General features: G+C 41.8%; 2 protein-coding genes across 10 annotated transcripts in view; one reads left to right on the top strand and one right to left on the bottom strand.

Moving 5' to 3' along the window:
- The window catches only part of dclk2a (doublecortin-like kinase 2a), a 42,990-nt gene extending 29,367 nt beyond the window's left edge, over window positions 1-13,623 (top strand). For both annotated transcript variants that reach the window (XM_086295390.1, XM_086295391.1), the window contains 10 exons: window positions 407-512; window positions 1,133-1,190; window positions 1,514-1,633; window positions 1,727-1,873; window positions 1,963-2,096; window positions 2,396-2,473; window positions 3,279-3,375; window positions 5,277-5,357; window positions 5,449-5,562; window positions 10,416-13,623. In XM_086295390.1, coding sequence (XP_086151516.1) covers window positions 407-512; window positions 1,133-1,190; window positions 1,514-1,633; window positions 1,727-1,873; window positions 1,963-2,096; window positions 2,396-2,473; window positions 3,279-3,375; window positions 5,277-5,357; window positions 5,449-5,562; window positions 10,416-11,162 — 1,682 coding nt within the window. In that variant the 3' untranslated portion in view covers window positions 11,163-13,623. The remainder of the gene's footprint in view (window positions 1-406; window positions 513-1,132; window positions 1,191-1,513; window positions 1,634-1,726; window positions 1,874-1,962; window positions 2,097-2,395; window positions 2,474-3,278; window positions 3,376-5,276; window positions 5,358-5,448; window positions 5,563-10,415) is intronic.
- A 76-nt stretch (window positions 13,624-13,699) lies between these two features.
- Window positions 13,700-27,453, bottom strand: part of lrba (LPS-responsive vesicle trafficking, beach and anchor containing) — a 176,200-nt gene continuing 162,446 nt past the window's right edge. For 5 of the 8 annotated variants that reach the window (XM_086295381.1, XM_086295384.1, XM_086295386.1 and 2 more), the window contains 7 exons: window positions 27,060-27,125; window positions 25,186-25,341; window positions 23,167-23,334; window positions 19,448-19,549; window positions 19,057-19,253; window positions 16,148-16,299; window positions 13,700-15,007 (listed from right to left, as the gene is read on the bottom strand). In XM_086295381.1, coding sequence (XP_086151507.1) covers window positions 14,917-15,007; window positions 16,148-16,299; window positions 19,057-19,253; window positions 19,448-19,549; window positions 23,167-23,334; window positions 25,186-25,341; window positions 27,060-27,125 — 932 coding nt within the window. In that variant the 3' untranslated portion in view covers window positions 13,700-14,916. The remainder of the gene's footprint in view (window positions 15,008-16,147; window positions 16,300-19,056; window positions 19,254-19,447; window positions 19,550-23,166; window positions 23,335-25,185; window positions 25,342-27,059; window positions 27,126-27,453) is intronic. The other 3 variants (XM_086295382.1, XM_086295387.1, XM_086295389.1) reach the window with 1 other exon arrangement.

Below are 27,453 nucleotides of genomic sequence, written 5' to 3'. Positions count from 1 at the left end.
TAATTTTACACAGAGACTCTGCTGCTTAACTCAGTGTGACACCTGCTGGAGTTGCAACTACTAGAGTTTAGATTAGAAAATTAATCAGTTACACTTATAGACTATTTGAAGCCTGTAATTTAGAATGATTAAAATTTAACCCGGCAACACACTAAAGCAATCTTCCTTTAATTTTCCTAGATGACACCAAAACTGTTTTTGTGAGTAGACAAAGCCTTAAACAGAAAGTCTGTGTAAATAAAGAAAACTGATAACCACCAGCATGATACCTGTTACCTTTGACTTGGATTTGACTTTTTTTCAAGCCAGCTGAGGCAAAGAAAGCCTGGCTATGCTGCTAGATTTCAGCGTAGTTTTGTGTACCTTTAAGACTTGCTTGTTTATAACCTTTGTCTCTCCTCGGCAGTTAATGGGAACCAGCACTCGCATGCCTCAAGCATCTGTGAAAAATACAAGATTGGCAAAGTCATCGGAGATGGCAACTTTGCTGTGGTCAAAGATTGTGTGGAGAGGTAAGTGAAACCCGTTCGATCAGACTGGAAATGTTGGCAGAAATCTGCAGTGAACGCACAGCAGTGTCCCTCCTCCCCGTGTGCAGCTTATTGAAGTATGTGTCACATTATGGTCACTGCCCAGTCAGGCCGTTTGAGTCCTGATGACAGGCATTGTGCAGACAGAAATATGTCATGGATTAAACCCAGGAGTGATTTCACTTCATTAGCCTGGAGGTGGAGGTGACAAAGAGGGGCCTGTTGTGTGTGTGTGTGTGTGTGTGTGTGTGTGTGTGTGTGTGTGTGTGTGCGCGCGCGCAAGATGTCTTGCACCTTTCTAGAAAGTACTTATGTGAACACACTGTAAACAAACAGTTTAGATTCTCAGTTTCTTACCAAAATACAGTGTATATGTCATTGAATAAACATTTGCCTGCGCCTGCACGGTTTCACAGCTCACACTCTGCATAACAAAGTTTATTTGCTACATCTAGAATTCCTCCCCTGTAACGATGTGACGCAGCGCTCCTGCAAAACCATAACCGAGCGTCTCCAGCGAGCACTTCATTTAAATTACAGACACTGCTGTAGCTTCACTGCTGCGTTCAGTGTTATCCCCTAATTGCACTGTTTCTGTTCAGGTCCACGGGGAAAGAGTTTGCCCTGAAGATTATCGACAAGACAAAGTGCAGCGGAAAGGTTTCACTTCTGTTCCTCTCTGCCTCCTCCTTTTATTCCTCCCTTTGCATGTGTCACTTTCAGTCAGACGTAAGCAGGCATCATATGTTGGTGCACTGCACGGTCACACCTGTGTGCCTCTGATGCTCAAAGCTCGATTAAGTGATATTGTTTATTCACACCCTTGTTCGCATTACCCTCATACTTTCACACACTTACACAATGACACACCAGGATTTGCTCATGTTTAACGCACAACTCAGATCTTTTATTATTAGCGCAACAACTGAGCGTAGACACCGGGGCGCTAGCCAACTCTGAGTGAGTGTGTGTGTGTTTCCTAGGAGCACCTCATAGAAAATGAAGTCGCTGTGCTCCGGAAGGTGAAACATCCCAACATCATCATGTTGATCGAGGAGGTGGACACTCCCTCTGAACTATACCTGGTTATGGAGCTGGTGAAGGTGCAGTAGAGGCTGAGGGGGGAGTGGGTGGCTGAGGGGAGAGGGGTCATTTCTCGTTTTGCTGTGTAAAACACAGTTGTCATATTTTCGCAGGGAGGCGATTTATTTGACGCCATCACCTCCTCGGCCAAATACACAGAGAGAGACGCCAGTATCATGGTGTACAACCTCGCCAGAGCGCTGAAGTACTTACACAGCTTGAACATCGTCCACAGAGACATTAAACCAGAGAATCTACTGGTATGCATTTACAAACATGCTGTGTTTTGGGGTGGGTCTTACAACAAATCCAGATCCTCTGTGGGCTTTAAATGAGTATTTCATTCTAGGTTTTTGAGTACCCAGATGGCACCAAATCACTGAAACTTGGAGACTTTGGCCTAGCTACAGTAGTCGAGGGCCCCTTGTATACTGTATGTGGCACTCCTACATATGTGGCTCCAGAAATCATCGCAGAGTCAGGGTAAGCTGGACGCTTTGACGCAATATGCTTTAGTATTGTGCTGTTGTAATCAGCTGACTGAAGATTAAAAAGAAAACTGTATTTTATACCAGTGTACAATACAGCATGACAAACTACGCATACAGTATGTGGCAGCAGGCACGTTTATGTGGTAATATGTACTGTTGTACCGTTACAGCAGATTAGAAACTTTCATTTGTCAAATGTCAAAATGTTTTTTCTGTATTTTTATGTCCAGAAAGAGTTTGCTTTAAACGATTTAGTCTTTTTCTGGCTCTGTTCTTACCCTCATTTCACAGTTATGGCCTGAAGGTGGATATCTGGGCCGCAGGTGTCATCACCTACATCCTCCTGTGTGGATTCCCTCCTTTTAGAAGGTACTCGGTTCACATAGTTCAGTAAACAAACATGTAGAGGGACGTGGTTTTCAGTTTTAAAGGTAGATACTATATCACAGGTGGATAACAGGTGATGCCATATATTGCTACCATACTTTTTTGCCTAGATTTAATGAGCGAGGATGCTGTTCAAGTTCATTTGGTGTCAATATATCAATGACAAGCTAGCCATGCCCTAAAATATGCTTTACTTTGTATTTACTTTTTATATGACACCCCAGCTTATTAAACTGAGATAGTGCAGTATTAAACTAGAAAGTGGAGATATAGATTGAGTCTAATTAAATAGGTCATAACCAGGCCAGAAGTCAGATTTTTCTATCTTCTTATTTTTCCACCCACAGGAGTCACCCCCTGCTGGCCATTAAAACGAGTGCAGCTTAACTTTGCAGTCCTGAAGGCTATGCCAGTCATTAATATACAGTCTATGACTTTGAGCAAAAAATTCAATCTTTTCTAAATTGTCAGCAGAAATTCAGCAACGTTGTCAGTTTGACTTTCATCACTGTCAGTTTGCTACATCTGTACGCTGTCGCTGATATTAGTCACTGTGCTAAGGATTTTGTAATTTGATTTACGTTAATGTGACCCATATGTCATCTCTAGCACTTCATGTTTATGGCAGTAGCCACAAATTGAAATTCAAAATGAAAGGATTTTATTATGCAAAGTACAATACAGATGGTTCAGTTTTTTCACAGTTTAGATGTATGTCACATTTGCTGAGTAATGCATTATAAATTCTGAGTTGTTTTTCTGAGTGTGTGTTTCTCCTTCAATATAGTGAGAATAACCAGCAAGAGGACTTATTTGACCAAATCCTTCAAGGGCGACTGGACTTTCCCAGTCCTTACTGGGACAACATCACTGACTCAGCTAAGGTCAGGACCACTGATTTACAAAATTCATATATATTCATTAGATGACATTACTCTGGAGGGTTACGCTACCCACTCTGTTGTTTAATCCTTACCCTTCTCTCTGCATTGGCTGCAAAAAGCCTGAAACAAGCCTCCAGCTTTTTTAGTTCAAGTATACAAGAGTAGAGACTCCTGTAATAGCTGCTTTCTGCTGAAGGACGCAGAAACCCCCTCAATTCTCTAAGTTAATGTCAAGTATTAAGGTGGCAGCCGGCACTCAGCGTGCAAGACCTAACTGCTAATTAAACACACTTGTGTTACAGTGGCTTTGTCGCTGTAGACATGAGCACAGTTATTGATGCCACACCATGAGGCAGCGTGGCGTAATGAAGCTGTAGATCTAAGAGAGCACGATTTCTCTGGAAACAATATATGCATACGTGACTTCCTGAGTGCACATGTGCACAAATGGTCATTATTTATATTTTAAAAAGTGGTTCTTTTAGGAACATGTTTATAATTTATTGCAATGCAGAAACCAGCTTTGCCAGGAATATACATTTCCAGTTTTTTTGTTGAGATAATAGTTTTTTTTTTCCTCCCAATAAAGCAGTTAAAACAGATAAACTGCTCCAGAAACAAATAGCATAAAGCTGTCAGTTATCACCATGCTTGGTTAGCATGGTGTATCCATAAATTGTATAAATGCATGAGACCGGTACAAATATATGCTAATAGTACATAAAATCCTGTAATTTACTTCTTGCACAGTATTTTAGTACAATTATCAGCACTCTAAGCAATATTAGTTGTCAAATAATGACAGAAAAATACTCAAAAGGCTACTAGCAAGAAGCTAACTAGCAGTCATCTAGGGTCAGCTGCCAACCCTTACTAACACTTAATTTTAAGATTTAAAAGTGTTTAAAGTGTGAGTAATATCAAGCACAGTTACTATGAAGGGGTAAAATAACTAGAGTGACCAAAACTGCTCTTTGCAACATGCTGTAGATCATGTTTCTGTTTGCTGTAAAGTTGCATATTTTGACATAGGAGTTTATGGAGATCGGTTCACTTTTTGAGCTAGCATCAAGGAGCTGTAGTTTATACTTGTTCCACACTTTAATTTTCAATTTAACTCAAAATCCACTTGATTAGTTCAAGCATACACCCACCTGATTCTGTGCATTGGTATTTATCAGATGGACTGAAATGCGACTATACATGGATGATTTTGGCCTGCAGGTAGTCAGTGTTGCCAACTCCTCAGTAAGGAAAATCGCTATTGGCTGTCCTAAAAGTCGCTAGAAGTCGCTACATGACGCCATCGCCTAATTTGCATAATTGGTCATGCTAATGTAATTGTAACCTATGTTGTAGGCAAGAAAAATAACATTGTGGAAGAGACATAAAGTGAGTAAAAAACGTCCTAAATGCATTTAGAATTTATTTAGAACTACAAATTAAATTTCTTTTAGCAATTATTGTTTTTTTAATGTCACAATTCCAACCCTGCTCCTCTATCCGGGCTTGGACTGGCAAAAGTGACCCGAAATAGGCACTCTGGGGGAGTTGCTTTGTGTGTGTTTATAAGTAGTTTTAAACCTTGTGATCCCCAAAACAACATAACAATAAAAGAAGAACTGACTGCGTTACAGTCATGCGCGATTCATTTGCTAGTCGCTTTTTAGAAAAAAAGACGCTAAGGGGGTCTGAAAACTCGCTAAACATAGCGATAAAGTCGCTAAGTTGGCAACACTGCCCACGGGTTTGCTAGAACATCTTCATCGGTCACATATCAATTTGGCACTTATTTCTTGTTACACCGCCGCCTGGTGGCCAAAAACCCCCCGAAAAGACTTTAAGTCTAAAGGAAATTTATCTTTAAAGCTGAACTAATCTAGTGTTGTGAAATGTTGCAGGAGCTGATTGGAAAGATGCTGCAGGTCAACGCTGAGGCTCGATACACAGCACAAGATGTTCTCTCACATCCATGGGTCACGGTACTCTAACACAATCTGTATTAACACAGCCCGAGACTGTGGTTATTTGTTTCTGTGTGGATTTCAATATTGTGTGTTTGTGTGTGCCAAGGATGATGCAATCATGGAGAATAACATGAAGATGGAGGTGACAGGTAAACTGAAGACGCACTTCAACACCGCGCCAAAGCACAGCACCACCACAGCCGGGGTGTCAGTCATCATGGTAAGCACCTGGAACGAGACATGATTTGTTACATATTTCTGGAGGGTTTTTTTTTTTCAATCCTGTAACTGTAATGAGATTACCTTTCAACGATCTCCTAAATCTAAATCAGCAATACTGATGTCTTGGTGTGGGTTTAGTTGTAAGTGACCCGGAGCCTGCAGTGGGATGAACATGTCAGGCCCTTTTCCAAGCATTTACTGCGTGATTGTGAATGTTTGACCCAAATACACAAGATTGCGCTCCTAACCAAACAAAGGTTTAGTTGACCACTGGGCCAAGAATTTCTGATCTCGTGTTCATCCAGGAAGACACGGATGAAGCCATAAGTCTTAAGACTTCAGAGACAGAAATACACAATTTATTCCCGTAGTATGGGCAGCTCTTCATCTTGTCTCTTTCAAGCCTCATTTACATCACTTCCTGTTGTACAGTTTGACTTCCTCTCCTCATCAGGTCACACCACCCATGAGCTGAGCACAGTCTCTTCAGTCTGTCTAAAGTGAAAGCAGGATGGTGGGGGTGGAGGAAGGAGAAGATGTCTTTGATTAGAAATTTGATTTGGCACTCCAAGCCTCATTCTGTTGTAAATCTCATTTGACAGTTTGAGGTGTAATTGCGGGCCCTGGCCTCGGCTCCTCCTCTTCCTCCTCCTCTCCACGCTCTTCCTCCACCCTCATCCTCACCCCTCCCTCACACCTGACCCAGGACCACAGGGGACGCCTGGAGCTGAGAGCTGGGTACACACTTCTTACCACCGCCCCTCTTAACTCCCGTCATCCTCTCCAGCTATCACCCTTCCGCTCGCACTCTTACTCCATCTACAACAACTCCCATCCCCACCCCCCAGTCTCCCTCCTCACCCTCCCGTCTCACCCTCCCTTTCCCTTCCTTCCTGCTTCATTCTCCGACCCCCTGTTCCACTTCTTGGGCTGCCAGCTGCAGTGACTGCACTCACTAACACTGTGTCCTGGATTTAACCCCCTGACTCTCTGCACATGTGTCACTCTGCTCCTTTTATTCACATTCAGCTCCTTTTGTGCTGGTCACAACGTTTATATAATATGATTAAAAAGAAAATGTTGGTTTGTCTTGGGGGTTTTTTTTGGAGGGGGGGGGGGGGGGGGTGTTGGATCATACTGTCACTGAGGTTTTAAAAGCATGTTTACACTGCTAGCGCAATGCAGTTTGCCTCCTTCTCTGTATTTATTATGTCAGTCATCACATTTGTCTTAAAGTCAACTTTCTGTAACTGCTGATCTAATAAATCAATGATTGGCTGCTTAGCAGTCATTCCCATTTTTGATAGTCTGGCGCCACCTTGAGGAAAAGCTTTGGAAGTGCCGGCACAAAGTTGTAGTTGCAGAGAAGGATTCAAAGTGTCTTTATGGCTTGGATGTAAGACTCCATTTGCGCATTTTAAAGAAATAGGGCCAGATTGTTCTGTGATGTCTTTGTTGTCTACAAATCCAACTTTTTAAAAACACCCAGTGATGTCTTATTAAATGGACGAGCACTTCTTTTAGCAAAGCTGCCGCAGAGAGGGACAATGATGCATTTGTTTAAAAGAAAAAGGGAATATTAACATTTTGCTATAGCATGGTAACTAATTATAGCATCCATGTTTAGAATAACACAAGTGTAGAATACGTTTGGCCCACTTGAATAAGTCGTCATTAGTTATACAGTTGTGTATATCATAATCATCTGGTCCCAGTCACATTACTGACCTCATGCAAATGAACCTAGTTAGTTCTAAAAGGCTCCTCTAGCTGTTTCTGTTTAGTAGCACTTACTTCTACAGGATTTTGTTACTACAATCTCAACTGTTTTCAGACACGTTGCTGGTAGAGCAGGGCGATATGGCCAAAAATATTTATCACGATATATATTTGAAAATTTGCGATAACGATATAACCGACGATATAATTGATGCGAGACAAAATACAACTCCACAACATTACTAGCGCAAAAAGACAACCTTCCATTTATTTTCACTTAAACAAGAAGCTGGTTTTTATGTACATTAAAGCTTTATAAAAATGTAACAGTGCAAATGCAAATTCCTTGCTGAAAGTTTAACCAAAAGGCATTTCCAGTAGAAATGTGCTGACATATCCTGAGCATAACCATGTATAATATCCACTGAAGTTAAAAAGAGGTGCTTTGCAACATTAAACTGCAGTGTGCAGTACGCATTTTTCGGACCATAAGGTGCACGGGATTATAAGGCACATTAAGCGAAACAAAGCAGTCAGATAAATCAAACTTTATTAAACTCATTCTTCTTGCTTCCTCCACTTCTGTACCATTGATTCATTAATGTTGAATTCTCTGGCAGCTGCTCTATTCCCATGTTGCTGCAGTATATTAATGACTAACCTCGTATTGTGGATGGATTTTCTCAGTTGTTCTCCTGACTGAAGTTTGGTCCGTTTACAGCATCCTGCCATGCGATTGCATTTGTCTCTAACCATGAAGAACCTTCACGTTAACTTTTATAAGTGGAAAAGTGTTAGTGTTCGTCCTCCAGCTTCACTGTTTATGTTATGCTAACATAGCTGTGTCGCTAGCGATCACGTAGCACATCATTATATACCAGCTAGCCCAACTTCAGTAACCCTACAAACGTCACTGCTGTTTAGTTTCCTGTCTTCATTTATGTTGGAAGTGATAGCAGAGCTGTACGTTTGATTTTTTTTTCAGAAATCTCTCAGTCAGAACGTGCAATATCATGCTTAGGTAACTAGCGAAACTAGCGAGCTAACTTCCGCTAGCTTCCTGCTAACTTCTAACTCCGTTAAATGTAATAACTTTTGTTTTCATGGATGCCTGGAAGTTAAACTTTATAGTTACACCTGGTAAAGCAGCAATGCTGATCGTTTTATTAAAGATTAAAGAATTTAGACAGTTTTTAACTCTAAGTGATGCTGCAGTGTTCGTTTGACCTGAAGCATACGGAGTTTAGGACCCAGATTACTCCCAGATTTAAGAGCATCTTAGAACGGCCGCTTGCATGTTCTGCAAAAAAATGTGCTTTGTTGTGTATCTGACGGACAAACACCAAACCAGTTCCACATCACGGAAGTTGCACCATTTTTACAAACCAATTCTGGTTCATCTGTTTCACTCAACAATCGGCCATGTGCGTATGAAAACAAAGGCACTGCGCATGCGCGTTTTACTCCCATTCTATCGCGATATGTCATTTTCCTATCGTTGCCTAACATTATACCGGTATTACCGTGAACGGTATAATATGGCCCAGCCCTAGTTGCTGGAGTAAAATTCACGGAACGAGCAAAGTGTCTCAGTTTAAACATTTTTGTGTTCTCTTATGAGATTTGTAAGATTACATTATAATTTATGTTTTACATACCAACCCAACTTTTGAGGAATTGGGGTCATACAATATGCGCTGTTCCCTGCAAGTCTTTTTCCTAGTTTGATCTGGAACGTACGTCACAGCACGCCACGGTCAAAGTTCAACACTAAGCCAAAGTTGTAGAGCGGCGTGGAGCCATCGTCACGTTGTATGTGAAGGGGCGTTTTATGCCAGCAGATATCTTTTTGAAATAATCCACTGTATCCGCCATTAAAAAACAAACAATAACAAAACTCACCTGCAAACTATATCCATCGTTTATATACAGTCTCTGTATGTACTCTTATTAAACTGCCTAATAGTGTTTTTATTAATCCGAACACTTAACTTCCAGCAATGCCTTTGGCCAAACGATTGACCGTTTATTTTCTCCAAAGGATTTTGTTTTCTATTTTGTACAGTTTCACTTGTTTGTCCAGATTATTCACTAAAAATCAAGCTATTTAATAATCATCAATTATTAACTCTTCTGTCATAATTTATCTATTATAACTTCCTGCTCAGAAAACTGTGCTCAGTTCTTTAACTTCCACATTTCACTCTGAGGTATGTGAGGTATGGGAGTCAGTGATCTCTCACCCACCAACAGTGATAATAATTTAAAAAAAAAAGTCTGGAGTGATTACAGGCTTTTCTTTTAAAACTAAATCCACATTTAATCCACTCAGTCCTCTGATTGTTATGCAGCACTCGCTGACACTAACCCTTTTACAGAAGGTTTCACAGTTTGTTCCACGTCAGTCCTCTGAAGGAGCCTTTTGGTTGGGAGTAGTTTGACTTGAAACGGCGCAGCAGCACTGAGCTGGAACAACTGTCCACCGGCTGTCATGCTTGTTGTGTTGACTTTTCTTTGTGAAGCTGTGAGTAAGACTAGTCTCTGTCCCTTTTTTGCTTCTTCCCCACCTCCCCCGCCACCTTCCTGCTTTTCGTCCCTCTGATTTAGCTCCAAGGCAATGGTATGTACTAACACGATGCTACGCCTCATCTGTTCTGCTGCTGAGATTCAGCAAAAGGGCAAGTGAGGAACGTTACATTTACTAGTTTTTGTCTTCAAAGTATTCTCAAGTATGTGTTATTTTGGTTGATTTATGTAAAAGTGAACCATTAGGCATCCGTACAAAGTAAAAGTTCCCTTTCTCATTTGCCCTTCGTCTGTACATAGAGTAGCACTTTGATGTGGTTTTCTTCCCGTTTGGGTCAGTCTTCTGTGCAAAGCGTACTTTCTTTTGGTGAACATCTTTCAGTTTTTTTGTGTCCATTTATTTCCATTAGCTTCTTTATTCATTCATTTTGTTTACTCACTAAAAGCTGGGTCAGTAGTTCTGAAAAAAAGAAAAACAAACACAGAAGGATTATTTATGCTAAATGAATATGATTTCCTGAGATCAACCCGCAGTATCTCTTTCTGTTCTGACTGATGTTGCTGGATGCACGCGCATCAAGCTGATGGTTTGTTTTGTTCCTCCAGAACACAGCGCTAGATAAGGAGACCCTTCAGCTCACGGCCCGTTGTTGTCCAGGGCCACAAGCGGTGCCATGTTCGCCCCTGTTGCATGGCACTGAAATCCCATCTGCTCTTCCGGACCAGTCGGCGTCACCATTTGCCAAAGTACCCGAATCTAACGAGCTGGCTTCAACAGAAACCGCTAGGCCTGATACTACGTCCAAATCTGCACCTCCCCACTCCGATTCTCCGAATGACAGCCACACATTAGCTGCTAAGCTTGACCTGCCCACCTCTAATCTTTTAAGTTCACTTCAGTTTTCTCCTTCACCCTCTGTTGAAACTTGTCCCATCAACTCTTTGCTCATTTCTTCTCCACCACAAATAGAAACCTCCCCAACTGCTGCCCCCTGTTCGTCTTTAGAGTCTACCTCACCCTCGTGTCCTCCTGCTGTTCTCACATGCATAGCTCCCTCTGCACCCATCTCCCGTCCTTCCCCGGCATCTCTGATCGAGCTGACCACAAATGCTCCCTCTGCTTGTCCTACCAAACAAGCAGCATCTCAGCCTTCCTCACCCACTGTCTCCCCGATCCAGCCCGTTGTGTTATTCCCTCTCTCATCCCCAACAAAATGTGAGCCTTCCTCCCCCTCACCTATCCATCCAACCCTGTTTCCCTCTCCTCCTTCCACACCTCTGAGATCCACCACCCCGCCCTCTCCTTTTTGCCCTCCTTCTTTAACAGCCGAAGAACTTATGGAGAAGCTCTAAACACTCTTATCCCCACAAACAGAAACAGAAACCATAGGATGAAACATCTCAATTAGCATTTCCTGGTAGATGTAAACTGAGCCAGTGACCGCTGTGACCATGCCTTTTCCCCTCATATTCTTTTCCCGCTCATTTTATTAGACAAAGGATATGAGGCATTTTCTGTACTCTGTTGATTGTATATATGTTTTTATTTATTAATTGAGGATGTTGAAAGGGAATGAACTGAATATCGTTCTTCTGAGTGGTTTGTCTTTTGAATTCATACACTGCTTAGTCAGATTTCTTGTTTTAGCTTCCCATTTGGAATCCCCGGGGCCCCTTTTTAAAGGGTTATTCAGTACAAACGCATAGCAAACTCCTAGAGAGGCTACTGTGTGTGATTCTGTATGCGTTTTTCAATCACTTCACCATATCGAAGTCCCAAATTTGCTAGACTGTCTACCTGTAGTAAAGTCATCCTGATGATAGTGGCCAATTGACAATTTCATGCATTGTGTCGACAAAGTAAAGGTGGTATCTGCCAAAGTAGCCCATGGCTAAGGAGTCAGAGAGTGTTTCAAACAGCTTTAGCTCCACGTATGTGTTTGAGTGTAAAATTGGGAATCATCAGATCTGTTAAATTTGAAAGAAATGGCTGTTCACACGCAATTTTGAAGCTACGTCTACAGTAACATCCAAATGACCTCTAGTGCAGCAGTTCCCCAAATATTGTGTTCTGCAATTCTTCCAAAAGTGAGAAATGCTGCAAAAATAGTCTTAGGAAAATTGCTGTTTTAAGATCAAAAGTTTCCTCTTCTGCTCATCTATCCTCTTTATCATTTTTCAACTCCTTAGATTTATTAGCCAATGTTAGTTATAAACAGAGTGCTGGTTACAATGTTTCTACTCACAGCAGCACCCTGGAACTGGAACTGTTTGGAAAAAGAAGCATAAAATCTAATTTGGGTTTTTTTTTGTGAGCACAAAGTATAATTCTACCCTTCATGATGGACTGGAGACAGACGTGTGATGGACATCTAAAAACAACTAGCTAAAGGTCATTGCATGTCCAGGCACTACTGAAGGAAAGTAATGTACTCCGTACGTGTATTTGAGTCATTAAAGTCTCTTTGTTTGAGTAGCCGACTGCAACTTTCACTCATACGCTTTATTTGTATGTATTGTGCTGAACTACAGCTGTGAGCACATGTAAAGAGAAGAAAGATCCAACAGATGTTAAACCGAACTGCACGGTAACTTTTATTTAACCGAAACTCTCAATACAGACGTGACTGGTACTGTACAGGAAAAACATACTTGCTGGTATATTCTCTCCGGTCACCACTATGTCATGAGCTATGCACACTCAATGGCCACTTTGTTAGGTACACCTGTTAAACTGCTGCAGTTGACACTTTGTCAGGTTTGAGTCTTGATTTTCCAATGTAAACAACATGGCATGGATCCATCCTGCCCCGTGTGGTGGCGTAATGGTGTGGGGCTTTATAGTTTTATTATAGTTAACTAAACTAAAATTTTGAAAATTAATTCAAACAAAATTATATAGAAGGGATCTTTAGATTTAGTATTTGTTAGTCTGGTTAAAAAAAAAATGTTATTACATCTTGCCTGATGTGGTATTAATGGACATATTTGAGACTCTGGATGCGAGTCAGCAGCTTAAAAATTATTTTTTTTTTTAAATGACGAGAAAAATATGCCCTCCATACTGTACAATAATAATTTAAAAAAATAAAACTAACACTGAAACTCATCAAAACTAAAGTAAAATGAAACATTTTCAAACGATAAAAGCTAAACTGAAGGTGGCGCAGTGGTTAGCACTGTTGCCTCACAGCAAGAAGGTCCCAAGTTTGATTCCAAAGGGCCCGGGCCTTTCTGTGTCTGTGGGGGATCTCTCCCAGTCCTCTGGCTTCCTCCCACAGTCCAAAGACATGCAGTTAGTGGTGTTAGGTTAATGATTCTTAAATTGGTGCCTGCAGGTGTGAATGTCCAACTAGTAAGGTGTACCTAAAAAAGTGTCCAGTGAGAGTAAAACCACAGGAATGATTATCCTGTTATGATTATTGAGTTTGGACTCGATCACAGGCCAACAGCTTACAGATTACCTTCATCAAAACCAGATCTCACTCTCTGCAGCGTAAAAACAAATAAAGTGACCTGTTTTGTCCTCGTTCTTAACTCCACAGCTGTTGTCAGCAGAGCCAAATCCTCCGCTGGTTTAGCAGTTTTTTCACTGCATGAATACCTTCTGTTCACAAATTCAAGTTGCTACATGGCCTAATTTTTCTCCTATGTACTGTATATGTAGTCAAAGTAGATTTTCATGCTTTAACAGTTTGTAAAGCAAAAACTGTATGAGAAGAGCAAATGTATCAGTGGTTTTTATGAGGCGCTGAGTGGTTGCTTTTAATGTCCCACTATTTTAGAGTGGTTCAGCAATAAAGACTTGAAATTAGTATTTGTTTTTGTGTTGGATGTGTGGGTTACCACTAGGGGGGGCTGAGTCACACCTTATAAAAGATACACCAAAGGACAATTCAGGTTATAAAATTCCATTTTATTGTCAGAACTCATCACACAAAAACACTCCAAACTGATTGGAAGAAAAAGATAAAAGTAACTCCCGTGTTGCTGGAGATTCAAACCATTTTAGAAATGCAACTTTAAAGAAAGGAATGCTTCCTGAAAATCAAAGATATAAGAGGACGACTGTCTAAAGATCAAAAGAATGTGTGTGATTAGCATTTAAGTATTGAATCACATTGATCAATCATTCTGTGATGAAAAGAGAGGAAAAAAATGGAAATGGTAAGTCCCTCCCCCTCGCTGCTCCAGCTTTCACTGCTCATCTCACTGCTTTGGAGACTAGACTCAAAGTGGACTGTGCTGAGGTGGTATGAGCTGAATCCTCAGCTCTTGATTTTAGCAGGGGGGAAAATAAAACAAGATTCACTGCTTACTCAGTCATAAAGGATATAAATCTTAAAAGGAGCTGAAAGCAGATTTTAACATTACAGAGTAAGTTTTATGTTTTTGATGTTCAAAGTATTAAATAACGCAAAGAGGTTGCACTGATGTTTTATGAGTAGTGAGCCATGCACACAAACGTAATCTCTTAGCAAGTACGGAGGTACAGAGGGAGTAAAAATTTTAAATATGGAGGACTACATTTAAACATTTTATATATAGTTATTTATATAAATGTATATTCCCTCTTCAATATCTTCCTGTGCTTCATCTACTCAAACACTTTATATCTATGTGCTGTGTTGCCAAAACAGGAAAAGCATGTTAAAATGAATGACAGCTTCATATTTATTCACCACATACACGCCTACAGAAAAAAAATCATTCACCCTAAAGTACACAAATATTTGGATTTTTACGTCACAGAGAAATGATTCTCACCAACTTCCCACAAATCCCTCGTTTCTTATTTTGAGAAGAAAATAGACTCTTACAGCTAAAAATAGATTTGTTTTTAACCGTAAAGTAACGTAACCCCCACCCTAAGACTGGTATGAAAATTTTCTATCTGATCTACAAAATATAGCAATGCCCTTTTTAAAAATAGTTTGATTCTTTTGCAATAACAGGACATGTTGGGTTTTTTCCTTCTTTCGTTACATTCAGGATATCAGGATATAGACAGAATAGTGCTTTTGATAAGAGTTCACACTTGCAACAGTTTGGATTTCCCCCGCCCTCCCCTCAACTCTTGTCAGTCAAGTCGCTGCTGATTTCACCCTCAGTATCTGGTCTGGTACTCGTGATGCCACCTGTTGAAGTCGTTGTAGAAGAGGACGATGCTTCCCGACGCCATGCCGGTTATGATGCACCTGAGGAATGTTAGGGGGGAACATCATGAGGCCGTGAAGGTGAGCTTAATGGTTTGCCTGCTCTCTTGAAGTGGAGGAAATTTTAATTTTGTAAGTTTGCTCACTTCCAAAAACACACTTTCTAACTTTTTTAATGTTAATGGAGAGGAACAGAAAATCAACCAAAAATCTAGAAAGAGACGTTACACAAAAGTTATACATCATATTGAGTGAAATAAGTATTTGATCCTCTACAAACTAACCAGAACTCTGGTTCCTACAAATTACAATCAAGCCATCAATTACACATACTCCTGACTTTAACTAGTTATGTGTATGAAGCACACCTGTCCACAGAATCAATTTCTTCCATTAAAACCTCTCCACCACTGTGGGTGAGACCAAAGAGCTGTCAAAGGACGTCAGGGGCAAGATTGTAGACCTGCACAAGGCTACGTGGGCTACAAGACGCTTGGTGAGTAGGGGACAACTACTTGAAAACAGAAGAAATATGAAAACTCATGTGGAGTACAGCCCAAAGAACACCATCCTCACAGTTCAGCACAGAGGTGGACCCATAATGCTTTGGGGCTTAACAACTACTTCACTGTACTAAGGGACGACTGGATGGGGCCATGTACCATAAAATGTTTTAATCTCCTTCCCTCAGCCAGAACACTTCATGATGGGTTGTGAATGGGTCGTCCAGCATGACAATGCTAAACATATCGCTAAGACAACCAAGGAGTGGCTAAAGAAGAAACACATCAGGGTCATGGAGTAGTCAGCTGATTTTCAGACTTCAGTCCTTTAGAAAATCTCTGGAAGGATTTGAAACTTTGAGCTGCTAAGCAACAACAAAGAAACCCCCAAGAGACGTGTGACCAACCACAAGAAACATCCGACTGCTGCGATTGCCACCAAGAGGTTCTCCACTAAGTACTGAGTCATGTTTTGCTTGGAGATCAAATAGTTATTTTACTCAATGACATGCAAATCAATTTATAACTCTTATGCGATGTGTCTTTTCTAAAGTTTTGGTTAGTATTCTGTCTCTCTCCATTAAAACTAGAGACTGTTCGTTATTGTCCAAGTGAGCAAACTTCAAATAAATATAGCCACTGTTGTACATATGCATGATCTTTTGTTTGAGCGCGTTACCTTTGGTCATGTGACATGGCCATGGAGCGGATTCCTGCGTCACAGCCCGGATAGGTGAACAGCTGTTTGAGGTTGTGGACCTGCCAAACAGATACTACACCTCCATCACCGCCTGTCAGCAGGTATTGGCCATCACGGCTGAGGAGCACAGCCTGTGAAAGATGATCAGAGAACTTCCTTCTTAACTCTTCGCTTCCATCATGCAAAATCAATTATTTACCAGCGTCATCTGTTAAGTGTCCCACAAAGGTCAAACTCAAAGGTTTTCAACTTGGTAGCGTGTGCATAAATTGCCTCTGAATAAGCCGCTGATCTGGGGGCAGTTTGTCTCTACCGTCAAAGCAAAGCTCGTACCGCGAGGTCGAGCGATCCGACAAAAAAAAAATCTCAGGTCAGCGCCGCCATCCTGAGGGGTTTTTCTGCACACAGACCCCGACCCGCAACAAAGATGGCTCCCCACAGCGAGGCCCGGAGATTTACTCGTCTCATCTGCTTTTCCTGCAAACTGTAGCGGCCGAACGGGTCCCGCGGGATTCACATGTACACAAATCAAGTCGTGTGCTGGAGTCTATTAAGAGCGCAGCGCATAGTGGAAGCTGAAACTGAACGAGTCGGGAGCATCAATCAGCAAGTAACCGTAGCCGATGAAATGACGAGGCAGAATGTTAAGTTCTAAAAGCAGCAAATGACACTAATTTAGAGCTTTTTGTCCTCTGCGGTTTTTGTGACATGCTTTGCGGCGATTCAGCGGGAGACGCTTCAATCAGCAGCCGCATGTGTGTTGAATTGGGCTCGCATTAAACGGAAAACTGAAACCTAAACTTGAAGTTGGAACAAGTCATTTTCAGGAACTTGATTCGGTAAGGAAAACATAAATAACCCTTCAAGACCTGCAGCCTAATTAAGCAAAAATGTTTTGTATGTAAAGAGAGGGGGGGGAGAAAAAGCTTATTTCTCATTCAGGCACAAACTTGGATGTGAAGGCGCTCCCACACACAGCTACACAAAGCGTTGCGCAGTGATGCCCTGGATTCTCAGCTGGCCTTGAGAATCAATCCAAACTAATTGTCACGTTAGATCATCGTCATCGTGGCGCACGAGCGAGCGCAGCTCCGGGTTGATTTGTGTGCTGTGGGTCTGCTTTGTGTCCACAGCAATTGTCTTGTGTGTCAACATTCGGAGTTAATCTGACAGCGGCGATAAAGACGAGCGCTCATTTCAGTCTGAGCCATCAACCAAACCACCACCAACACAATAACAGGTACAATGAGATGAAAGAGAGCAAAGTGCTCGGCGCAGTTTAGCCAAGTTGCCTAAAAGTTTGTGACCACAAGCAACATAATAACGTTCAACAGAGCAGCAGTAAAAGTAAAACTATTTATCAGTTCTTATGCTGTATTAATGGACTTGTGTATCTACTAATGGAGTCCATGACCTTACTGGAGCCCAGCAGGAGGCAGGGGAGCTGGCAGACATGTCAGCCTGGCCAGGTAGGAGGCTGCAGACAGACATTATAAATCAGTCCTTTGCCACTGGGCGGCCAAACAAGATGGCCGATGGCTCTGTGGGGGCTAAGATGGCTACCCGGGCTCGGATGACTAAAAAATGACTCCAGCAGAAACACATGCACTTTTAATGCCCATATTTCCTACTTCTTTCAAGGAACAGTGGGTGGATTCTGGGGCTGGAGAAGGTAAAAAGTTTAATTTATGGTGCCGTTAATCCTCCTGTTACACGGACGCAGGCAGCGAAAGAACTGCTGGAATGGTTACACTGCCTGAGTTATACTAGTACTTAAAAGAATGTAATCCATTCAGTATGGCTCCTGTCACCCGATTCTGCTATTAGACTAGGATGCCGACTGTTAGCCTGTCATCTAACCTCTGACTCCAGACCCCTATAAATTCACAGTGCATACACTCTCTCTCACAGTCTTCCTCTCCGTTTCTGAGTGTGTACTGCAGGCCAGGACAAACACTTATTTATACTGGAGCCCTACTGTGCAGACGCTCCAAGGGCTGAGAAGATTGATTCTGGTATGTACCAGAGTGTACAAAATACTGTTGGAGTCTCAGACCAGGAGGGTGAAGCAGAGAGGGTGAGGCAGGCGGAAGGGAGGGAGTTGAGACTCTTACAGCCTCACTCCAAGATATTAGGATTCTCCTAATGCCATCTGACACGACTGGAATTTACAGCAGCAGAGGAGAGCCGACAAGAACGCCAGTAGCTTGAACTGTTCCCAAGTTTCATCTTCAGAAAGAAACCAAAAAACTGAAGCTCAAAAACTGTCTGAAGGACGCTGTTAGTTTCTCTTAAAGACACAAAGATCCAGCATTAGTTTCACAGGGATTGTAATGCACTCCGTCAGTATTTGAGTATATTTGTGGCTTTGTGTGGGAGCGGGGCTGGTTGGCAGGTTAGGAGCCTGGGCACAAGAGCTTTCTTAATAGGAAACAGGCACGCGGCTGCCTGTCAGAGCTAGCTTACATTTCCCAGGCCAAACCGGACACATCGGGTCGGGAAACCAAAGGCAGTAGTCGCTATCTTATGTCACCCGAGCCACGAGGGAGGAAATGTGGGAAATGGGGAATGTGTCGTCCCGCGCTGCAGGGTAGTTAATGGTGTTGGTGTCCAGAGCTGACCACTCCTCTGGAATGTTTTCCGCCAGCGTCGCCAACGCAATTTGACCTGACAACAGAGCTCCGGATCAAAAGAGGCCTTTCCTCTGGTGTAATGCGGGTGAAAAGGAAAGAACAGATGTGAGGCTGTAAGTTTGTCCCGAGGCACAGCGACCTTTACCTCGCTCGCATCTAAAACCAAGACTGAGCTTTTAATCAGGGAGAGGACTTTCTATACTGATGCAGTGCAGACGCACACGTGCAGGCGCATGTGTGTGATCGTGTCCTCACCTTGACGCCGTCTTCCACTTCCATGTGCCTCAGCAGTTTGCCGTTGACACTGAAGAGGCAAAACTGTCCCTTGTCATAATAGATAACGCAGTGTCCCTCGGCGGAGGACTGGATGAGGCGAGGCCGGAGGCAGCGCTCTGGTCCCTCCAGGGTCCGCAGCAGGTCCCCATTCATGGAATGGATCAGACAAGGACCCTCTATACACAGATGAGACGAGAGGTTAGAACAAATTAATCCGTAGCTTGATTTAAGCATAAATGACTTTTTAAAGTTTGTTTTTAGCTTATTCTTTTAATCTTCGGTGCAGCTGTACACCTATAGTAGAAATACTTATATCTTCTCTTTTCCGTCAGTTGTAGCCTTACATTTTTACAGGGACAAACAGTCTCACCTTTGCAGCCGCTGATGACGAGACCCAACTCAGCACACACACTTGCACAAGTCACCTCGCAGTCGTGGCCTGTAAGGATGGCCCTCGGTGTGGTAAAGTCTGCTGGCAAAACACAAACAAAGCGAAGACAATCCTGGTATTACCATATGCAGTACTGCTTTATGGCCACTAGAAGGAGGTAAAGAAAAAATTTAAATTCTCCTTGATTGGTTTAGTCTTCTAACTGCAGTCACAGCTGAAGCTACAAAAATTTTCACTCCAAACTATTAAAAAATTTCTTTTTTAAAAAAGAGGCGGGCTTTCAAAAATAACCAAAAATAAAATTGCTAATTTCATCATCCTGGAGGGTGTTTTACATGTTATTTTATACGGATGCGCTGGGACTTGTTGCACAGTCTTTAAGCCTGCTTCTCCCCTCATTCACTCTCCCTTTCAAGCACTTGTCACCAAGGGCCTCCTCTTATGTTTAAAACCTTCTCCCCCTCGCTGCCTTCACTCGATCCAGATGTTTCTGCATTTGACAGAGAGAATGAGAGCCAGAAGGAAAAAAAGAGTGCGTTATGAAGTTTGTGTGATTTTGTTTTGGTTTGAGCTGTCAGGGTGAGCGACAAAACAAAATCGGCTGTTACTTCTCCATCTGTCTTCTGTCTGTAAGCACACGCATTGGCATAAATACGCTCATACGCACAGTTGCATCTTTGGACTGCATTTTTAAATATCGAGAGGTGGTCTTCCGCAACCTCAGCTCAAAAAGACAAGGACACTCACACACGCTTGAATTCCTAATAAAACTTTTCCAAAACTGTGCGCGCCAAAGCAATCGAGTATCAATTTAGCAACACAGAAAAGTGTAAGACAACATACCCATGTAGTAAATTATACTGAACATGCCTATTATTCACTTTTACTTTTAGTTATCAAATGCAATGTCATTTAAGACCTTTCCTTTGAAAAGTTGTTTCACACTGTAAGAAATTAATTGGAAACAACTACAACTAAAACTGAATGAATATAGGAGTTAATGTTAAAATGATATTTTGATCCAACTACAAGGTCACTTTGGAGGCTGTAGCTTAAGACAAAATATTCTTTGTTATCCCAGAAGATTTGTCTTCATATTTGACAAAAATAATTAAATTGTTTTCTAAGCTAAAAACGAAAATTAGGAAAAAACATTTTAGCAAACTGACACAAAAACACAAACTGAAATGTAAAAGTAACTGAAATGAAACTTTTCACTTTAAAAACTGACAAAAATACAAGTAAATAAAAAAAACACAGGCCAAATGTGTCAGTGTGTGTGTTTGAGACATCTACATATGCTGTGGGCCAAGTGCTTGTATTGTAATACCAAATCTGAACTTCTTGATTGTGCCCCTGAGTAACAACCCTATAGTCAAACTATTAAGAGATTACAAATAAATTAAAATAAACAACTCTGTTTCTGTTGAGATAATAACTGTTTTTGACTCCATTTTATTCTATTTTGTTCCTTATTTTAACTTGGTTTTGTATTGTCATGAACTATATTTTAATTTTTGTATAACTTGGTTTTATTTTATTGTATTTATTCATTTGATTCACAATGAAATAAAATAAAGACCAATTATAAAAGCAGAAAACTAAACCCATTAGTAAAGAAAGTTCAGCTGCATGCCGACACTGTGTTTGATTGATTAAGTTAGTGTGTTGTGTGTATAAATGAATGTAGACCAGGAAAAATAACTGGGGAAGTATTTAAAGCACTTAAAATGAAAAGGTGAAAGCCAGATTTGGCACAAATTACATAATACAAATATATAAACCAAATTAAACCACACTGCATTTGGATGCTAGTCGGATTTACACATGAGCCACGTGATCAACAGCTAAGAGTTTTTTAGAAGTAGGGACAGCTGGTTTTGCATTTATTGGCTCTATAGCATCTCTTACGGAGTAACAGTTCACGCCCAGAATATGAAATGTTGAAATGTTATGCGTCTTCAAGCAGTCTGTGTTTGTCTCATTAGATTCCTCGGAAAGATGGAATAAAGGGATGAGTATTCTTCCTCCTTCTATATCAATCATGGCACTGTAGAGGTTTTAAGGGTGGACGCACCCCCTTAGCTTGTCGTCCCCTCAGATTATGCACCTCAATACTTGGAGGAGCAAAAGCTATCTACCGCGGTGATCACAGTCTCATGATCCCTCACTTCAATAAGATTTAATATCTCTTTTCATATGTTTGTTTAAAATGAGGTGGATAAAATGCCAGTTCATGAAGTCTAATTAAAAATAATTTATGATGTAATTATTACACTGGCAGCTTCTTTGTTTCTTTGTGTTCAGTGTTTAAAAAGAAATTAATTTTTGGGCCTTAGGAGTGGCAGAAGTGAACCTACGTACATTTATTCTCTCATATGGTGCGTTCAAAACAAGAGGAAAAAACAGAAATACTGTAGTTACTGAGTAAATACCACACTCAGATGATTCCTGTTAGGTGCCCAGCAGATGGCGATAGCGTCTGTAAAATCTTTGCTGTGCACAACATGTGGCTGCAGCAGGAACAAAGTGGGGATAGGTCATTGTGTGCATGTGCATATCAGCCATTCAGATGTATTTGTGTCAAGCTTATGAAGTGAGTGGGATGCCCACAGAACATTATGCATGCAAAGGAATGTGTGTGTGTGTGTGTGCAGGCTTTAGCTTTAACGTGTGTCTGTGGGAGAGGAATAAAGAAAGGTCTGCTGTCTGTATGCATTTTGTTAGTACATGTATGTGTGTATGCGTGCGTGTGTGTGCAGCAGAAGTTCATGTCTGGGAGAGCTTTCTGCGGTCTGGGGCAATGGAGCATCACATTGTGGTGGTGATGGGATGAGATGACGACTGCTTTGTCTGTTCCTCTAGCTTCAGCTTGGTAACCAGGAGTTTAGACTGACACACAAGCACTTGCAAGGACATGTACAGCACATGCATGGAAACATATTCATATATTTGTTATTTGTAGAAAATGTGCAGCTAAAGCAGTATTTTAAACCACTGGTTATCTACTAAATATGTTTAAAAAAAAATCTTGTGTATTTCTGCTCTAAAATCCCGTGTATGGATGTGTTAGATGACCATCATCTGCACGATCATAAACCAATATGGCTTATTAACCAAATCGCAATTTGTCATAAATTTCATCCCACTTGTAATGGATCACTTATCAACATGTCCGCCAATCTAAGCTGACCAAATTAGCACCGAGGGGGCTAAGGACCGAGCAATGTGTGCGCCGTGCTTTGATCATGGCTAATGCCATATGTTATGGTAACGTAAGGGAGGCCCATGACATTTTTCACTTTTATCGACTAACGTGACCCCGTGGCCCTCGAATGGTGGTGAACTTTCATGCGCTGCCCGACGACCCCCAACATCACATTTAACGTCTCTAAGTGGCCCTCACTTTCACTCACATTAAAGACAGATTCTCACACACACTACACACCATATCTGGCTTCACAGAAATACACACGCACGCACGCAATCTCAGACACATTACCGAAAGCTGTTCCTGGTGCGACAGGGCTGCGAAATCCAATCTGTATGCAGGAGGCCTAGCTTGGTCAGACGAAACTAGTTGTTACTTTACAGAGGGAGGCCGTAAATCACACAGTCACATCTGTCTGCGAGAGAGAGAGCTCGGTGAAGAGCTGTGTGCGTGTGTGTGTGTGCACGCTCTCAGAAGGTGCACTTACTGCCTGGGCTCTCTCCAATGCTGCTATGCTTTCCGTTCCAGTACCACAGCAGCAGGGTGGCATCTCGCGAGCCCGACAGGACGTAGCAGTCGCCTCCGATGTACGACTCTGAGCGTGCCAGACACGTCACCACATCCCGATGTCCAAACACTATCTGGGTCAGTTTGCCTGCAAAAAGCGCACAAATTTTCAGGGATGTTCTTAGTAAATCAAAATTCATTCTTCTGTAAACATCAAAGGAATGAACTACTTAAAAATAGATTAAAACATCTCAACAATAAGGGAGATAGGGTTTTTTTGCATTGCAGTAGTCCTTTTGAACTTCCCACCATGCGTTTGTTGATCATCTGTCTGCTCAGTTAGTTGATCCACACAAGATCAGACTTCTACTAATTCCCAGACAAGAATAAATATTTGCTTCAGCTTTGTGTGTGCGCCTGTGCACATCCAGGGTGCTCTGTGTGTATATATAAAGAGGCTAATTGCTGTCAGATTCCCAGACCACAGCCCCACTGTCTAGCTGTCTAATACTCATTACGCTCCTCATAGTGTGACCTCTGCAGTCAAACAGTGGGTAGTTTGCAGCACATGACATTTCTGTCTGGGTGTCAGAATCGCTACCCGCGGGATAATTAAGTTGTATCTTGCTGAAAACGACGAGGATTATTATGAAACTTTCAAAGAAGAACAGAGACATCAAAGATGTAAAATGTTTGACATTTTTATAAACGCTGAAAATAAGTAATGACGGGTGCTGCAATAATGGCTACCACGCACCTCGTATTAAACTCTCACTCTCATGCTCACACGCATGTGTGCACACCGACAAATTAAACTCGGTGTGTGTGTGTGTGTGTCACTGTTTGAGGCTACGGGTTTTGTGGATGTGTACCAATCAATTCTTGTAATTGATAAAATCCCTCAGTTCTTTAACCTGGGGGATTTAGGGACCTCGGTGGCAGCTGTTGAGCGTGTGCGATTAAACTGTGTTCACGTTCCAGTCGCACACCCCGGTGGCAGTCGCACAATAGAGCTATCTCTGTGCTCCCATCCCTCCTTCCCTCCCTCCTCCATCAAAAGACACAGAGGGCCTGGCCTGTAGAAATTGAATCGCATGCCCGTTGTATAGATGTGTGTAGAGTACTGAATGAGGCTGAGGGTGTGGGGGGGAGCATTGAGGAGCGGGGTACAGAGATGAAGCTTCAGACAGTTTCATTTAGGACCCCTGACCTGATGGCATTTGTGTGTGCACGAGAGCGAGTGTATTGGATGTGTGTATGCAAGTAGCACTCAGGCTTTAGGTGGAAAAACAGTAAGTTAACCAGCAAAGCAGAAGCAAAAAACAAAAAACAATCAAAATCACACTGAATCAAAGAAACCTAAAAAAAAAAGCCATTTTTGTGCTGTATAATGCATTTTAGTGGTAAAAAAGGCTTTGACACTGCTGACGACACACAAAGTTTGAACTTGTGCAAAAGAATTAAAAAGGAAATGAAAAGAGCCCCACTGTGGCAAGAAGGAGTCTAAATGTATAGCAACCAAACGTAGGACACTTGCCACAACTACATGAAAGCAGATCACTGGGTCAGTGGCAAAATACATGCATGCCGTTTTATTTATTAGGTAATACTTGAATTCTAACAACTAATAGTAGTATTTCTATTGTGTTACATAACCTAATAGTTTTGAGGAAAACCACTAGTATTGAATTCATTGGTCTTTTCCGGACCACTAGTATGCCCAACCTGATGATGGTGCTAGAGGAAAGCCAAAGGAGTGTTATTCATTTTAAATTTCAATTTCATATGGCTTAATTTGTATCTAAATATGCTGTGAGCTTCCATACTGCCAAAATTATATATACACAAGAAGCTTAGTTAAAGCAAAAACATTACAGTGAGGATCTGATGTCAAAAAACAGCAAATGTGTGAAAGTCTTGGAGAGATTACAGGTATTTTAGTTTAGATACATTCACATTAGGCCAGTTGGATATTTGGTCTATTGTGGTGAAACGATACCTGTGTCAGTGGAGTAGACCCGGAAGCTCTTGTCCCAGAAACCACATAGAAGGATGAAGCGGTTCTCAGCCGTGATAACAAAACACTGCGAGCTGATCTGAATGCTCTGATCTAGCAGATCTGTGATCTGCCGACGGTGAAGACCCACGTTACTGGCTGGAAGGAGATGAGAGGAGATCAAAATAAACGGAGCAAAATAAAGATGTTTACATGTTGAAAATGCACAGATGTCCAGAGAAGTATGAAACCTGGAGCGTGATCCGAGAAACCCTTTACTGTTTTATATCAACTACTTTCAAAGAGCTCACACTTCAGCGCACCTCCACTAAGGTTTCAGCGCTGGGGTGCAAAGAAGATTTGTGAGGGAAAACATAAAACATCCTAGGGGTTAAGTTTATAGGGACTTCACATTTTCTATGAGAGTCTAAGAGGCTGAGTAATATAGAGCGTGCAGTCTTCACAAAATATGTACCCCACTCAAGTACGAACAGACCCAGAAAATTCATCTTGGCTGTGTAATTAAGCCAAGTTGGTTAGAAGCAAATTTACCGACATTCTCATTTCCACGAGAGGCGTCTTTTTTCTTCTCTAGAAATATGTTCGGTGTGAAGGGTTTCTTATTTGATGGGGTCAAAAGCAATGGAGAACAGGTGTCAGAGAAGACTGTCTAGAGTGGAAATTGAGAAAGTCCAGTATATCTGCTATGAATAATATTTCAACCGATTTTTAACATTCCCCAAAGCCACAGATGGCTCCACGCTCATCCTCAATTTACTGTGTTTAGCTCAGGCTCCTCCTGGAATGCAAACAGTGTAAATATATTACTGACATGAAAAATCCCAGCTACCTCCCCTAAAACACACACGCACACTCCCAGCAACACCAAAATTCATTATTTAGCACATTATTTATTCTTTAGTGTTAGAAATGAGATATACAGTAAACACTTTGGAGGATAAATATACTCCAAAACCTGTGCATTCAGTGACAAATCACACATCTGCTGAAGCACAGAACAGCAACACGCACTGAATGTGTAAATACTGATGCACAGATAAGATTTCTTTTATTCTGCCTCTACAGAGGGAGCATTGAAGCAGAGAAATACAGCACAGTGCGTGCAGATAAAGATGAATATCTGGGGTTCAACCCTGGTTATTTTCAGTAGTCTTTGGAAGGGGAAAAAAAAAAAAAAAAAAAAGAGTGTGAATATGGTCTGATGAGACTCAGAGAGACCACAACACCCAGAGAGAAAAAACAGCCCCCCTCGCAGATGTGTATGAGATTGCAGGAGGCTGCAGGAAAGTAACAGAGCTGGGAGCAGATAGAGGTGGCTCGTCTCTCCCTGCTCTCTGCCAGCGCATCCCATACATCACTGCAGCTCGGCACTCTTCTCCTGCTCATCAACAAGTCGTGAAGGATGAGAGGCGCCCATATTGTCCTGACAGCCGTCCGCCGTGCATTCTCAATCACACATTATTACCACATTCATATTCATTTCCATTGACACGCGTCCTTTCCCTCCGCTCAAATTAAACCAAAGAGGATGCAGAAAGGGAGGGAGGAAAGGGGACGATGGAGAGGGAGAAAGAGGGGGAGTTGATGATGAAATGCCGGCCTAGGCCACAGCTCATTGCATTCCAATTTGCATGCAAATGGTTTAGTGTGAGAGCAGGGCCTATATCATCACGAGTGAACTAGGGCAGAGGCTGAGAAACAACTCTAATCTACTGTCCAGGGACACAGCCCAACAGACTGCCATGAGTCACCAAGCAGCGCGATTTAGGCACAAATCCACACAAAACCCCATTTCATGCCCACACGAAGCCAACTCCCGTGTGTGGATTCTCTACCGGTCGTAAAGGACAGCGTACCTATTAGAGGGTCAATTTCCACAGGAAGTTGGTACTGCTGGTCCTGCACCGTTGAGCCCTGATGACCTGACAGAAGAAGAAGACAGAGTGGATTAATATTGCAATTGTCTGGCCTTGCGGAGTAGGTGCTGGGTTTGAGGTCATTATAACACGCTGAAAACTATAACCATAAAGTCAGAGGCTCAAGAGTCGCTCCACAAATTAGACATCAGTGCTGTCAAAAAGCTATCGAGGCCATTCGGAGCACAAAGTATTACAAAACTAATTAATTATCCTGACAAAGTCAACTATAACATATTCACAGCAAGTGATATTTAGTCTAATTAACTCATTTTAAACTGGATTAAGTCGTCATGCATATACCCATTATGTTTAGAAAACTTAGATTGTAGAG

This window comes from Aulonocara sp. 'chitande type north' Nkhata Bay, linkage group LG6, assembly GCF_057382095.1.
Source record: "Aulonocara sp. 'chitande type north' Nkhata Bay isolate Kocher_YH1m ecotype deep benthic linkage group LG6, A_spYH_male_GT1.1, whole genome shotgun sequence".
Taxonomy (NCBI): domain Eukaryota; kingdom Metazoa; phylum Chordata; class Actinopteri; order Cichliformes; family Cichlidae; genus Aulonocara; species Aulonocara sp. 'chitande type north' Nkhata Bay.
Note: the sequence above shows the minus strand (reverse complement) of the source record. Positions and strands in the feature narration are given on the sequence as shown.